Raw genomic sequence first — 15,640 nt, 5'->3', positions numbered from 1 at the left:
TTACTTTGTCATTTTTTTTCTGAATTTTTTTTTGGATCACAGCATGGTGTCTAGCTTTTGAGGATTTTTTGGTCTACTTCACTTTGTCAGGCAGGTCCTGTTTAAGTGAATTCCTGATTGAGAACAGGTGTGACAGTAATCAGGCCTGGGTATGGCTAGAGAACTTGAACTCGGCTTTCCAAAGATGTGATAAACCACAGTTAATTTATGTTTTAACGGGTAATCACTTTTTCACACAGGGCCATGTAGGTTTGCATTTTTTTTCCCCTTAATAAAACCTTCATTTAAAAACTGCATTTTGTGTTTACTTGTGTTATTTTTGTCTAAAATCTTAATTTGTTTGATGATCTGAAACATTTAAGTGTGCCAAACATGCAAAAAAAAAAAAAAAAAAAAAAAAAGATATCAGGAAGGGGGCAAACATTTTTTCACACCACTGTACCCAACAAAACTATAAACTATAACAATTATAAAACACCAAATAAATCTAAGCCTGGGATAGAGCATCAGCTACCACATTCTCACTTACCTTTTTGTACAGGATATTCAAGTTAAACCCTTGTACAATGAAGAACCAGCGCATAAGATGCTGGTTTGTGTTCGCCATACGACTAAGAAAGACCAAGGGATTATGATCATAATTGGCTGAGAACTGCTGCAAATATAGACTTCAAAATGCGGCAGTGCTAACAAGAGAGCAAATGAGGTATCCTCCTGCAAGAGGACAGTATCAGCACCTACACCACTAGCATCAACCTCCAATATAAGGGGAAGGTGCAGCAAGAACAGGAGTATGGCATTATAATGCTTTATTAGCATCAAAAGCATCCTGGCACATAGGGGACCACTCAAAAGGAACTTTCTCACGGAACAGGTTTGATAGAGGGTGTCACAATTACAGAAAAACTTCTACAAAAAACATTTGTATAAACCCACTAACCTAGAAAACATCTCAGACTCTGTTTGTTGTCCAGGACAGAAAAGGACAGAATGGCCTGGACTTTGGCATCCAGAGGGCAAACCATACCATGGCTAACCAGTTTGCTACCTCGCCCTTACAAAAATCACATTTGTTTAGATTTAAGACAAGCGATGCATCCTACAACTTTCCAAAAAAACATTTCTAAAGTCTGCAGGTGCTGCTCTCATGTACGAGTATAAATAACTACATCATCCAGGTAGGCTTCACAATTCAGGACCTCACCTAGCACAATATTCATAAGATGTTGAAAGGTTGAATGTGCATTTTTGAGTCCAAAAGGCATAATCTTGTACTGCAGGAATTTGTCATGGGTGGCAAAAGCTGAAATGAGGTGCGGCGAGTAAACGGCACCTGCCAATAACCCTTTAGGAGTTCACGTTTAGTCACGAAATTAGCAGATCTGATCCTATCAATGCAATCGTCCATGTGAGGCATGGGGAATGAATCCTGCACTGTAATATTATTCACTTTATGATAATCTGTGCAAAAGTGAAAGGTTCCATCAGGTTTCAGAACCAGAAGACAGGGCTAACACTAAGGGCTGCAAATAAACCATTATCAAGCAGGTATGTTGTTTCCTGTTCCAAAAAAGCACACTTACAGGGGTTTACTCAATAGAGATGTTTTATCGGAGGGTGTGAGCCTACATCTATATCATGTTGAACAACAGAAGAAACCAGAGTATCAGAAAAGTGACGGGTATTTCTTAATCAGAGCAAGCAGGTCATCCTGAGCTGAAGGTGACGAGTCTGACAGCTTCTCTGGGAGACATCGTAGAGCTTCTGTATTGTGTAGACATTGTCGTATTCGTTGATGCAGGAAAGAAGAGACCGGAAACAGTGCGTTACCTTGTAGCCTTTTATTAATGCAGAGCTCTGGAGATGTCACTTCTCAGCACAGTGCGAGTGAGATCTAAAACAACTTCGCAACACACATACTTATATCTCTCGCCCTGTGCCACTTCTGCTTAGTACTTTTTCAGTTCAGCCCTCACCTCTGTCTGTCACATATACATGTCTTCTTGCACAATCGCACATATGCACATCCAAGGCGTTTCCTGTTATTCAGTAATTATGTCTGCACATACAGCAGTTTTTTGTTAATTCAAGCATTAATCCTATTCCATCTTGCGCATTATTCTCTATTTATGTAAACTTGGCATTCACTTAGTTTATGCAATCCCACAACATGCACACGGTAGACAGTGGTGAGCCAGGTGTAACCAGTCTTGCTCTGGTGAATACTCAGCAGCAACTGTAACCATAGCTAAAGTACGAGGGGTTGATGATGACGATGAAACAGGAGACTAACACTTTCTGAGCATTTCAATCCACACAGGACTTTTATGACAAATTTATATGACACATATGCATTTTTCATCCATGATCAGGGGTAGCCAAAACATCAGTCTTTTTTCAATCACATAGGGACCCGCAAAGCATGCACTCAAGGAAGATCCCAACATAGGCAGAAGGGCTAATACATTGTATTACCTCATATGAATGTCTGACAGCTTTTCGGTCATAAATTGCCTTCATAGCTGCCTGAGAGTCATTAAGATTGCGTTGGCTGTTTGTCTAACAAAGTGCTTTTACGTAATTTAGCAGTGAAATCGCAAAGGGTAACACTAGTCCTCGGACTGGATGACAACCACTGGTCATATAAAACTTTCTGTTGACAGCGCAGTATGTGTCCAAAAAGCAATGGATTATGGCTGAACTCCAAAGACTCTTGAACCGTGTCACGGATAGCAAAAAGGAGCAGAGGAGCATCTTCATCCCAATTGTTCTCATACTCAGCACCGTAAAACCTCAGTATGTTTTTAAAAGTCTGACGGAACCTTTCCAACGCACCCTGAGACTCAGGGTGATATGCACTGGATAAGTGGTGTTGGAGATTTAATTCACATGTTACTTGGGCGAATAGGTTTGAGGTGAAATTAGTCTGTCGGACTGGATACATTTCAGTAGGCCAAAATTAGTACAGAACTTAACCAATGTTTTAATCACAGCTTTAGATTTAGGTGAACGAAGGAGAATTGCTTCTAGGTGTCTAGTGGTGGTACACATTAAAGTCAACAAATAATGATGTCCTACCCACATTTTTGGCAGGGGGCCTACACAATCTAAGAGAACTCATTCAATGGGTTCACCCATCAGATGAATTGGAACCAAAGGTGCAGGGGGAATAACCTGGTTTGGTTTCCCAACCAGTTGGCATGTATGGCAAGATTGACAGTAGTTAAATACGTATTTTCGAATTGATTGCCAAAAGAAATGTTTCAAAATCTGCTATGTGGTTTTTGCACACCCAGGTGACCTGACAATAGGTGATCATGTGGTAAAAATAAAATATGGGCATGGTATTTAGCTGGTGCCACAATTCGCGTCACAGCGTCTCACTCTTCACTGCGGTCAGTCAAAGACCACTTCTGCATTAAAACTTCATTTTCAATATAATACTCGGTATTATATCCTGTGTCTTTTTCTCATTTTTTATCTGCAAGGGTGAAGCAATGTAAAAGGGTGCTGTCAACTCTCTGAGCCACAGCCAACTCCTTTTGCGATGAGATCTGGCATCTAAGGATCAGGAACAAGGGGCACAACATTTTCTTCAGGCACTGCAAACAGGGGCATCGTCACGTACTGGCACATCACACATGAATGTTCCTTTCAGGGGGACCACATCACAGAGTTTCACAAGCAAGAAATGTGCCTAACGAAGGGAGAGGAAATTATGTTAAAATGCTGTTTGTCGACTACAGTTCAGCATTTAACACTATCATCCCCTCCCTACTCACTACTAAGTTGGAGGATCTAGGACTGCATACATCCCTGTGCGACTGGATCTCCAACTTCCTAACAGACAGACCACAATCGGTACGGGTGGGCAACTGTGCCTCATCCACCCTCACCCTCAGCACTGGAGCTCCTCAGGGTTGTGTCCTAAGCCCCCTGCTCTACTCACTGTACACCTACGACTGCACAGCCACTTCCAGCTCCACCATCATTGTCAAGTTTGCTGACGACACCATTGTCATGGGCCTGATCTCGGACAACGATGATAGGGCCTACCTGGAGGAGATTAAACACCTGGAAAATTGGTGCCAGGAAAATAATCTCCTCCTAAATGTCAGTAAGACAAAGGAGCTGATTGTGGATTGCAGCAAGAAGCAGGAGCGGCACTACCAACCTGTGAGGATCAGTGGAACCACGGTGGAGAGAGTAGATAGTTTCAGGTACCTTGGTGTTCACATCTCGCAGGACCTGTCCTGGTCCCGCCATACCAACTCCCTGGCAAAGAAGGCTCGTCAGCGTCTTTACCACCTCAGACGGCTAAGAGACTTCAGACTGCCCTCCAAGGTACTGCGGAACTTTTACACCTGCACTATCGAGAGCATCCTCACAGGTGGTTCAGGCATCTGATACCGATGCCCCAGGTCACCTCTGGCTGCAGGTATACCAGGCATGGCCAAATGGGAGGAGGCACCGGAGTGCATTCAGAATCCGCTGAAGACATGACATCTCCCAGCTGTCTTGGGAACAGCTGGGGATCCCCCAATAGTAACTAGAGGATGTGGCTGAGGACAGAGACACCTGGGCTTCTCTGCTCACCCTAATGCCACCGCAACTCTAAAATGGACTAAGAGGAGAAGATCAAAAAGATGAAGTGTTGTGTAGAGTCCAAGAAGCTGTACTGAGAGACACATAGCAAAATGTGTTTAGTTTGCACCACCTACATGAGTTTAGTGTCTGAGAATCATGCTCCACTATTGAATTATGTGTTCATAATATGTCTTGCTCATTAGAGGGTGTTATTAGCATAATCCCGAGAAGTAGGTGTGAAAAAGAAGATCTCATTTTGATTGTAAACATTTAAAGAGCAAAAGAGTATGTAAACAATGTATTTAATCACCTTACGTTTTATTGCAGTTAAGTAAAATACTTAAAAACATTTTTTTAATGTTTCTGAAGTAGAATAGCTAACGGACAATGGCAGCTAACGGATAATTGCACCACCTACATGCGTAAAAGATATCTGAGGTTTAGTGTCTAAGATTCCTGCTCCACTACTGAATTATGTGTTCATAATATGTCTTGCTCATTAGAGGATGTTATTAGCATAATCCCGATAATCACTTATCACTTATTGCAGACAAGTGAAATACTTAAAAAAAAAAAAAATATTTTAATGTTTCTGAAGTAGAATAGCTAACGGATAATGGTAGGGATTATTAAGACAATATTTAAACTACATAATTTACATCAATTTATGATTAACATAAGTTATATCATAAGGCAGATACATAGAAGATATAAATGGTTTTCGTTTCTCCTCAGTTCCTGATTTTTCAGGAAAAATTGTTTCAAGTAGCCTCTTAACAGAACTACCTGACTATTTCCTTCCATTTATCCATTTATTTTTTACATAAAACAATGAAAAATTTATGCTCCTTATTATCTGCCTTCTTAAGACAATGTAATACAAATTTTGAACCAAGCACAATAAATAAAATGTCTGGTGGTAAGAGCATAAATACCCACACTCATGAAATGAGACATTTAGACTCCACAGGAGCATACTCAATGATGAATTCTGGGTAGATCTGATACTTCTCAAAAATGACAAAAATGCTGGGGTTGGTTTCATTGTCAACACAACTGTCATAAAATCCATTAGCTGATATTTTAGGAGGACGAACAAAGTCTCTTTGTCCGTGGGTGTAGTGACCCACCAGAACCCGTGCAACAAACATTCTTTTGCAGCTGTTTTCACCCTGAGAATAATGGTCTGAGTATGAGGCATCTCTTGCAAAATAACTTCCTGATTAAGAAACAAAAAAATATGTATTGATTTCCAAAAACAATACATAATTGTATTCAGTAACATCAAATGCGTGTATTTTAAAAATAATTTTAGATGTTACAATTTTTGTGTTCATAGACTAGGCACATTACATTTACAAACAATATATATAATATTATATAGTAAGATTAGTCTAATATTTATGTCTATGATGAGAATAATTATTGAATCATCTATTCTCACCTTTGCTATACACAAAAGGCAAGCTGTATTTTAAATATAATTTTAGATGTTACACCTTCTGTGTTCATACACTAGGCACATTACTCTTACAAACGTATATAATAATATAATATTATATAGTAAGATTAGTCTAATATTTGTCTACTCTATGATGAGAATAATTATTGAATCAGCTATTCTCACCTTTGCCATACACTGTGCCATGAATCCCACAAATTCTCCAGTCAAAGTTATGCTCACAGATGGCATCTATTAGAGACTGTTCAGTTCCATGGAACAAGAGACGCTCATTCACCTCTTGCCCTCCATTCCTCGCTTTCATCTGCTCTTTCTGCCTAGTAAAACAAGAATCAAATAAGCACCAGCACAGAGTTTTATAGGGTTTTGAAGCACAGGACAGATAAGTGAGCATGTTTTCAGGTGAAGTATACATAATGCACTGATAGCCTAATTTAAATGTTCTGTGCTAAATTGTATGTAAACACTTAAGTATATTTTCACATGATCTAGATTTAATTCCTTTGTGATAACAGTGAAAATAGCCACCCATCTGACTGGTTTCTTTTAACAAAAATATGCTAAAATGTTAAACAAACGTTAAATGGAATTCAGTAATTGCTTTATTCATTCTTGTAGAATTCAAGGAAATCCCTCTTGAATGTTCAATAATAATCATTCATAGGAAGCAGATGAACTTTGACCTTACCACTGGAAGACCTTCCACAGAGAACTGTTCTGATTTCTCTGAATGCTCTTAACAGTGTAGTGGGGCATAGTCTCTTTAAACAATTTCTCTATCCTTAGGAATTCATTGTCTGTCCTAGGCAATGGAACCAGCTGCAACCAAGTATTACATTTTGCATTGTTAAAAGGTGCAATTTGTATACGGATATAACTACAATATAGCTAAGAACACAATCCCCTCAGGGACAAGGAAGATTTCAAAAGAACTCAGTCCTTGATCAGGCTGTTACATAGAATGATCAGGCCAGTGTACCTTGTAGGAGTAGCTGGGCAGGGCACCTCTATCCCAGTGTGCAGGAACCAGCACAGACGAGCTGGAGCTTTCACTCATGTGGAGAGAAATAAGCACACAGAGGAGTCTTATTCCAGACAATGGAAAACCTAATCCTGACTTGATTAAAAATGTAAATGATATATATCATTAAAATATATCAAATATTACACAACCGTTAGTTCCTACCAAGTAATTTAATTGGGCAAGACACAGCATGAGTGCTGAGAGTATAACTACATTTTAAACTACATTGGGGTTTGAAAGTTTGTGAACCCTTTAGAAGTTTTGTATTTCTGCACAAATTTGACCTAACTCTTCATCAGATTGTCACACAAGTCTTAAAGGTAGATAAAGAGAACTAAATCAAACAAATGAGACAAAAATATTAGATTATTTGCCTTCATCTGGTTTGATCCCACTGAGCAGCATTAATCCTGCACATCGGCTTGGAGGAATTTTAGCCCATTCCTTGGTACAAAACAGCTTCAATTCATTTATGTTGGTGCATTTCCTCCCATGAACTGCTTGCTTCAGGTTCTTACCCAACATTTCTATTGGATTAAGGTCAAGACTTTGACATGGCCATTCCAAAACCTTGCTCAGGGGCCCCAACAGTGGCAACTTGACAGCAGCAGGGCTTGAACTAGTAACCTTGAACTAACTACCACTGCCCCTGCTTCTCATTTAAACCAAAATATTTATTTTGCTCTCATCCATCCACAAAACATTGTTCTAATAGCCTTCTGGCTTGTGATCTTTAGCAAACTGCAGATGGGCAGCAATGTTCTTTTTAAAGAGCAGCTGTTCTTGCAACCCTGCCATTGACACCATTGTTGTTCAGTATTCTTTTGATGGTGGACTCATGAACATTAACCTTAGACAATGTGTTGCTTAGGAGTTACATTGGATTCCTTTATGACCTTGCAAACTATTACATGCCTTACTCTTGGCATGATCCATGTTGGTCCTCCTGGGGAGGGTAATAATGGTCTTGAATTTCCTTCATTTGTACACAAGCTGTCTGACTGTGGATTGGTGGAATCTAAACTCTTTAGAGATAGTTTTGTAACCTTTTCCATCCTGATGGACATCAACAACACTTGTTCTGAGGTCCTCAGAAATCTCCTTTGTTCATGCCATGATACACGTCCACAAACGTGTTGTGAAGACCAGACTTTGCTAGATTCCTGTTCTTTAAATAAAACAGGGTGCCCACTCACACCTGTTTGTCATCCCATTAATTGAAAACACCTGACTCAAATTTCATCTTTAAATTTTTTGCCAATCCTATAGGTTCACATACTTTTACCATTCACAGATATGTAATATTGGATAATTTTCCTCAATAAATAAATGACAGAGTTTAATATTTTTGATTCATTTGTTTGATTTAGTTCTCTTTACTTTTAGGACTTCTGTGACAATTTGATGATTTCAAGTCAAATATATGCAGAAATACAGACACTTCTAAAGGATTCGCAAACTTTCAAGCACCACCGTATACATGTATCACTCTGCTTTACTGGTGTTTTCTATTAACCATTAATTACATTAATGATCATTATCTATCTTAGATCATAACAAACTTTGCTGTTAACTCACTGGAATCACACATGCCATGAAAGAGACTGTCAACAGACTCTTATTTCACTGGTTGCACAATAATTGTAAACATACATGATACAAGTAGCTGGCCTGTATTAACATAGAGTAGCAAGTTAATGTGCGGAAAAATGTGTTGCTTGGCAACTGTCCAATCCCAGCCCAGATGTGGAACCATTTGTGTTGGCAGAACCAAATAAATTATTAAATGAACAAAAATATCATAAGCTATTGTCACCTATTACAGTTAAGTAATAAATGACACTTGTAGAACTGTTGTTTAAAAGAAACATCACACTTGAGGTTGTGTCTATGACCATCTCATGCCTACAATCGAGCCACAGCCAAGCTGATATTCAGTATAACACTTCCCTTCATGTGATATTACTTAAATATCAGAGGCATGAAAAGGCAAATATACTCAATCCTTGTTAAGCATTATCTGGCAATGCATGATACATGACATTAAAAATGCATCAGTTGTGAAGCTGATAAAAGCACTGTAGTGATTGGTCACTTCAGTTGGACATTTTAGTCCTATACCTTTTGATTTTGCTGTCGACCTCTGAAGCAGAGACAAATCGAGGCCTTCTCTGAATATCTCTTTTGGTTTTGTAGTGAATATTTTGTTGATACATATCTGTAAATAATACACTCAATTAACCAACATTAAGTAATGATAGGCACACTATTTATAATTTAAAAGTAATAAAAAAATCATGGTAAAATGACACATTGTTTATCTAGAGTACCTTTCATGTAGAGTATGTATGTGTGCTTCTCAGAAGTGACAGAAACCTCACTGTGCGGGTTAGATTGGTAAATATTTTCCAGTTCTTGAGAACTGAAAGGTGTTGCATGCTTCGTATCCACCTATAGATCATGACAGTGTACAGTTTTATGTGCAGTTGGATAAAATTTAAAAAGTGTTAGCCAATCACCCTGCTCAGGCCCTGCAAAAATCCAGAATAAAAGCCACTGACCCCTTGTCCATATTCAGTCCAGCCTCCTTTTTCATTCTTCCAGTACCAGAGCCACTCGGTGGTCAGGATAAAATTAGGAGGTTTGGTAACAGAGGAAGCTGTCGACAGACGACGAACTGGTGCTGCTCCACACATCATAGTATTGAAGTCGACCTGCTGAGGCCCTGGACTGAGAGTTTAGTTTTACCTCTTAAGTGAATCACTTTAAAAAATAAACCCAAGTTAACATTTCATTACCTGATCTCAAGTTAACATTTTATTACCTTATCTCGTTAGCTGGGTTACAGAATGCTCTCTCTATCTCCTCTACATTTTGCAAGTCTTTCCATGTCTGTTCATTCTTATCTAGAACTTGCCATTTATAAGGCAGATGGTAATGAACACGGATACACTTGTCTGAAAAACACAAAACACAGAAATCATCAAAGAAATTACTCTAGTAAATAATCTCATTATGAAAAAAACAGAACTGAACCATGAGCAATGCAGAACCTACGTCTACTAAGGGTAGGTCATAAATTCGGTCAGTGGTCTTTGCTGTTGTTTGACCTACCATTTACATGTTGGAAAATATAGATAATTCAAAAAATACAATCTACATTTCCAACACACTTAAAGTGAATACTGACAGAGCTAGTGTAAAGCAACATCAAAAATAACCAATGGTTTTATGTACTTGTGAGAGGTGAATTAGATTCCATAATATGTGTAGTGATTTACCTTTAAAACTGCATTCTTTGCGAATGAAGAAAAGGCAGATCTCCTTTGGGTCACTTTTACTCACTGGCCTGATGGGTGTTTGCCCTGAATTTTCTCCAGCTACTGTACACAATATAGGGGCAAAAGAAAGTAACCATTACTAACAGATAAGGAGAGGAAACATGAACCAAGTTGAAGACCGAGGCTCTCAGTGTTTTCTGCAGTTCTAACCTGTACTGGGAATAGGTTTTCTTTCCACACAAGGCAAAATAGCCATTTTCTCCTTGTAAGAAGAAATCAGAAATCTGTTTTTGTAAATCTTGCAGACGTTGGTGATGTTTTCTGCACTGATTCCTCTGCCATTCAGCATTTTCATAGCATTTGCATCAAATGAATGAGCCCGTTTGCAAGCAGCTCCAAATTTACAATTATCCTGTAAGAAGTGCTGGCAGAGGTGCAGGTTGGTGCAGGATGTCTCATATTTACAACTTCCATGTTCGCCATTCCCTTTATTATAGTGAGAGCAAACCTAAACCAAAACAGATGAAGAAGAATGCTTAGCATTCTTGCAGCAAAAACAAACAAACAAACAAAAAACCATGGTGTCAGTAATCTCTACTCACTCACTTCTGGTAGTATAGAAGGATCATTCTGTAGCAACAGCTGGAAAAGTTCTGAGTTACCAAGATTCTGAAGTCCCAGTCTTCTTAGTATAAGCGTGTTATGAGGCGAATCAAAGCCATGAGAGTTTTTACATTTCGCCCTTAGATAAAAATAAAAAATTCCACACTTGTTAAGTTTAGATTAACACCGTCAGACCCACCAATATATATTTTGTCTCTAATTTAGGGTACTCACCCGAACCTGCAGTAACCGCACACAAAATATCTGCAAAGGTGCAAATTCTGGCATCCAGCACATTTCCCAGGTAGTGTTTGACAAACTCGCAGGGATGTTTTAGCGACGATTATACTGTCGTGACTCAGCTGGAAAGATTCCCTTTTCTCCTTACCTTCAACGACGACGAACTTGTCGAAGTCAGTAAGCACTTCCAAAAGAACTTCATCAGCCACCGTGAAACGCTGTCGCAAAATCTGATCCAGACTTTTAAAATCCAAACTGCCTAGATGTTGACAAACAATGTGGAAAACATGGGATGATAGTATGTGAGACATTGTACGTTACTCAGACTTAACTGATCTGGTGGCCACAGATGTAGTGACGTGTAGTTTATTTGTATTTAAACCAGTAATAATAATAAGTCCCACCTTCTCAGGAAGTTTCATTGCAGCGCAGTGAATTTCCCGAGAAACGAAACTAAACCAAAGAGAAAAAATCGATTACACTTTTTGATTCTTTAATGCTGCTAATAGGCCCACAGATCAAAATAGGCAACCCTGAATCAATCATTTTTTTTAAAGTCTAAGAGATGGTTAATACATAAGAATATATTTTAGAACTGATTACTTTGCTAAAGGTGTCTTTTTGCTTCAGAGTTCACCATTTGTTGTTTGACCAACCAGGATGCAGAAGGCAGACGTTTAAGAAGATTAATTCCTTCTCATGCATTACTGCAGGAGTTGTCTACTGTATTTGTTTGATGGAGAATACGCCAAGGTATTCGCACTCGCATATGGCTCCCTCCCCTCGCCGTCAGAAACGCTTGCTAATCGAAGGATTTGTAGTTTCTAGTGGCGAGGCACTTTAATAATAAAGGACATTGCTTCAGTGATGTTTGTACTCCCATTTGTCGCCATTGCAGCAATAAAATTAGGAAACTCAAAGTAAAGGAACTGATCTACACTCTTGGAACTTTAGAATCCAGTGGGTTGAATATTTTTGAATTAAACAGCTAGGCTATTTTGTAAAATATAAACTGGTTCCTCCTCCTATAAATTTAGAAGCCCTTTGCACAGCTGATGAAGGAATTCTGTCCAAAACACTTTCTCTGCAAACGTTTTGTACTTCAGTTGCATTTACTCACCAGGATCATCTGATATAATTAAAACAAACTGTTCAGAAATTATTACCTTTATTGGATATTTTACATATCCCCAAATGATTTCATTTTACTTAAGCATGCACGTTAGTGGAGAAAACATTTTCCGGTTAAAATGTGATTGTGAGGATTGAGCTGGGAAAATATGACATGACAACAACAGACTGACCAAACTATGTTCTTTATTAGAAACACACACTACAGGGAACAGGCCCCACAGAGCTCTACCACTTGTTAGATGTTACATGCCAAATATACAGTCCTATACATAAAAGTGCAACATCATTATGAATAAGCAATTTCTTAATTTGATCTTTCTTACTAATTTATAATGTATTCACCATCTTTTCCTAAGCACTGCACTGGTTCTGAAGCATGAACGCAACAGCACAGAGAACATTTGTTTGAAGTTCCTCTAAAATAGATTTTAAAGGCACTTTCACAACTCCATACAACAGAGGTACATAGACACACTGACAGAACAGCAGTCAAGTAGAGGTTCTGCTACTAAGTACAGTTACGTAGGGATACGTCATTTCCTAAGGCCCATATGAAATCCTGAAACCAATATGCAATCTAATAAAGCCTTTTCTGCCTGCAATGCACCATCTTACAAAAAGAAACCTATATTAAAATGTTATCATTACAATGTAATAGCATTTCAAAAGGCAAAATAAGTCATGTTTAAAATACATAATGAAATGCAAGCAAAAGATTACTTTTATTTCTCTTGTCTAGCTTGCAATATTAGTTCAACAAGAGACGATTCACACTTGTACATAAACTAAAATGTATGGTTGTCAAACAACACACACACACACACACACACACACACACACACACACACAGTCTCCTTTGTGCTCCACCAATGCCAGCAGTGTTTTGATTTTATTCACTGTGCTTAACAAATTTACCTTTATTAGTATTACCAATATTCAATAATATCCAATTACGAATGTCAAATATGATCTATGCAAATTAACACTTGGTAACCATTCTTGACAATGGCCAATTTATGCACATACATAAATGTCTAAGGAACACTATACATTTACAGCGTGTCTTTTAGAATCATTGTGAAATTTTTATTACAATACACTTCAGACATGTTATTTTCAAAAAGCTTAGTGTTGATGATAACATGGAAATTTTACAGTAACAGTCGGTGAGTCCATGGCTATTGGCATCATTCCTTTGTTTGGTAAAACTATAGAAATATTGCCTTGAGTCTTTTTGAAGTCTTTTATAAAGACTTTAAAAAGTTACTTGCATAAGTAAAGTAATAGAATTGCTCTACATGCTCTACAGGTATGAGGCCTTAACTCAGAGAGAGAGAGAGAGAGAAGCATTTCTGACAGTGAGGCCACTGACGTTCTGTACCATTTCTCTAAAGGGCTGCATGGGTGTTTATTAAAGTTGAGTGGAGTTGCATTTGACTTGTGCACAAGACTGACTCACAAAACAGTTCAGAATGCATGACTGGGGAGACTGGTATTCTTAGTGATGGCAAAAGTTGTGAAAAAGCAAAGCAGATTTTTTTTTTTCAGCAGTTGTATTTCTTATTACTAATGTTCTATATTCCATTCATGGCAAGAGTAAAATTAATTACAGTACTAAACTGAGAAACTGCTCTAGAGAAATCAAGGCTATTTAACTTTGTTATAGAGGATAACTGAGTATACAGATATTACTTTAATTACTATCAAAAATATAATATTCAAGGTAAGGTCTTGCACATACTACTTTACTTGGCCTAAAAAATCCAACTTCCTTTCAGAATGAGAAATTAGCAGCCTTATTGAAAAAGACAAAATTAGTTTATGTGGCAGTGCTGCTTTGCTACCAGTAAACCACATTCATTGTTTATAAACTCATCAACTGTAGGCTCAGGTCCAAGTAAGACATAGAAACTACTTTTCCCACAACTCCAAGGCTGTAAACAGAGAAACAACAGAGCCTGCTTTGTTTCTGTATTATTCACATTTAGCAGTCCTCTAGTGGATGTAAACTACCAACATCAAGTTATTCTAATCACACAGGAAGCCTTCGTGATTTGTTGCTTTCTTTTGTATCATAGTTTCTTGATCTTGTTACAGTTTTATATATTCATACTGATAATTACTGAAGAACTAAGATGTTCTATGTACATGCAAGAAGTTATCAGATGCACATCATTAGCTGCTTTCTACAGACTGCACCTATTTTGCATAAGAATCAGACCAAATAATTCTTCATTTATTGATGAACACCAAAGAGCCGAAAAGTACATGTAGATGCTGAGAAACAAAAGGTTTATTACTAACCTGTATAATTATTATTATCATATAGTTTACATCAGTACGTAAACATCCCTGTCTGTGACCCCTCTAGACTTTGCCCATGGGCTACATTTTCCAATGGTCTAGGGTCAGTTCAGCTGTGAGGCTCATACAGTTTTACCACTGAAAAAGAGCTGTACAGTGGAGAGTTTGTGTATTGGACAAGGTTGTACAGGTATTATTTCACTCCATTTAATGAATCTACAAAGAATGTTATAGAGAAAGCTATATACCCACATGAGAGCCAGACAGAATGTTCAGAGACAATAAAATCAACTAAAAGTACCGCACCCCCTGCAGGTCCTGCCCTCTGCCTTTGCTAGGACATCCTGCGGGTCTCTTGCAGGTGCTTTGCCATGGTGGGCTCACATGGTGCACGACTTGTCCAGAGGCTCCTGGGACGGGGGAGCTGGAGGCTGAGCCGAGCCCAGCTTTGGCAGTGGTACAGAAGGCTTGGGCCGTAGGGCGGGGGGTTTGAGCTGCACGCCCATGCGCGGCGCCACAGCGGGCTTGAAGGTGCTCAGGGTGTCGCCGGAGGAGCTGGTGCTGCGGCGCATGGGTGGTTCGGCGCCGGCCATTGGCGTCGGCCGCAGCAGCAGGCCCGGGAGGTGGCTCAGCACCTCGTTGGACCCGACTGGGCCTGGAGCACTTTTCATCTGCTCCAGCGTGTCCAGCACCACGTCAGGAGCATGCTTGGCTGAGCTCTGCCTCTCCAGCTCACGTAGTTCGTTCAGCGCCGTGTTCATCGTCTCCTCTATGTCCTAGCCAGGTGGAGGGAACGGAGATGGAGAAAATAAAGAAGAAGAACAAAGTCACTCTGTATAAATTTATGGTAACTGCATTGTAATCACTCTACTTTAGTTTTCCAACCACCATAATTTGAGGTAAAAAAAAGAAAAAAAAAAGAAAAAAGAATGGTGACAAGTTCCCAGCTGAATTTAGTGAGTGTCCTCTACATGAACTTTGGTGTTATCATTAGTGTTCCACCCA

The 15,640-nt window shown here is 38.9% G+C and overlaps 2 protein-coding genes across 6 annotated transcripts in view; both read right to left on the bottom strand.

Annotated features, from left to right (window-relative positions):
• Positions 1 to 4,888: 4,888 nt before the first annotated feature.
• Positions 4,889 to 11,550, bottom strand: LOC113577193 (protein mono-ADP-ribosyltransferase PARP12-like). Of its 2 annotated transcripts, none has more exons than XM_035525718.2 (12): positions 11,192 to 11,550; positions 10,961 to 11,096; positions 10,565 to 10,862; positions 10,355 to 10,456; positions 9,898 to 10,030; positions 9,635 to 9,803; positions 9,404 to 9,524; positions 9,195 to 9,291; positions 7,029 to 7,101; positions 6,738 to 6,868; positions 6,215 to 6,366; positions 4,889 to 5,806 (listed from the first exon to the last, which is right to left on the bottom strand). In XM_035525718.2, the coding sequence occupies exons 1-12, from the start codon at positions 11,506 to 11,508 to the stop codon at positions 5,529 to 5,531; spliced, it is 2,007 nt and encodes a 668-aa protein (XP_035381611.2). In that variant the 5' UTR covers positions 11,509 to 11,550; the 3' UTR covers positions 4,889 to 5,528. The 2 variants fall into 2 exon arrangements, with proteins under 2 accessions (XP_035381611.2, XP_081571633.1); XM_081715507.1 differs by having other exon boundaries at positions 10,355 to 10,453.
• A 947-nt stretch (positions 11,551 to 12,497) lies between these two features.
• Positions 12,498 to 15,640, bottom strand: part of srgap1a (SLIT-ROBO Rho GTPase activating protein 1a) — a 63,347-nt gene continuing 60,204 nt past the window's right edge. For all 4 annotated transcript variants that reach the window (XM_035525293.2, XM_035525295.2, XM_027009681.3 and 1 more), the window contains one exon: positions 12,498 to 15,411. In XM_035525293.2, coding sequence (XP_035381186.1) covers positions 15,016 to 15,411 — 396 coding nt within the window. In that variant the 3' untranslated portion in view covers positions 12,498 to 15,015. The remainder of the gene's footprint in view (positions 15,412 to 15,640) is intronic.

The sequence above is a fragment of the Electrophorus electricus genome, chromosome 6, assembly GCF_041902795.1.
Source record: "Electrophorus electricus isolate QZ-2024a chromosome 6, ASM4190279v1, whole genome shotgun sequence".
Taxonomy (NCBI): domain Eukaryota; kingdom Metazoa; phylum Chordata; class Actinopteri; order Gymnotiformes; family Gymnotidae; genus Electrophorus; species Electrophorus electricus.
Note: the sequence above shows the minus strand (reverse complement) of the source record. Positions and strands in the feature narration are given on the sequence as shown.

Excerpts from the sequence above, each read along its gene's own strand:
- LOC113577193 (XM_035525718.2), bottom strand. The coding sequence starts at position 11,508 with ATGTCTCACATACTATCATCCCATGTTTTCCACATTGTTTGTCAACAT. Across the intron at positions 11,097-11,191 it reads TGCGGTTACTGCAGGTTCGG|GGCGAAATGTAAAAACTCTC; the intron begins GTGAGTACCCTA and ends TTTTTATCTAAG. Across the intron at positions 7,102-9,194 it reads GTCGACAGCAAAATCAAAAG|TGAAAGCTCCAGCTCGTCTG; the intron begins GTATAGGACTAA and ends TCTCCACATGAG.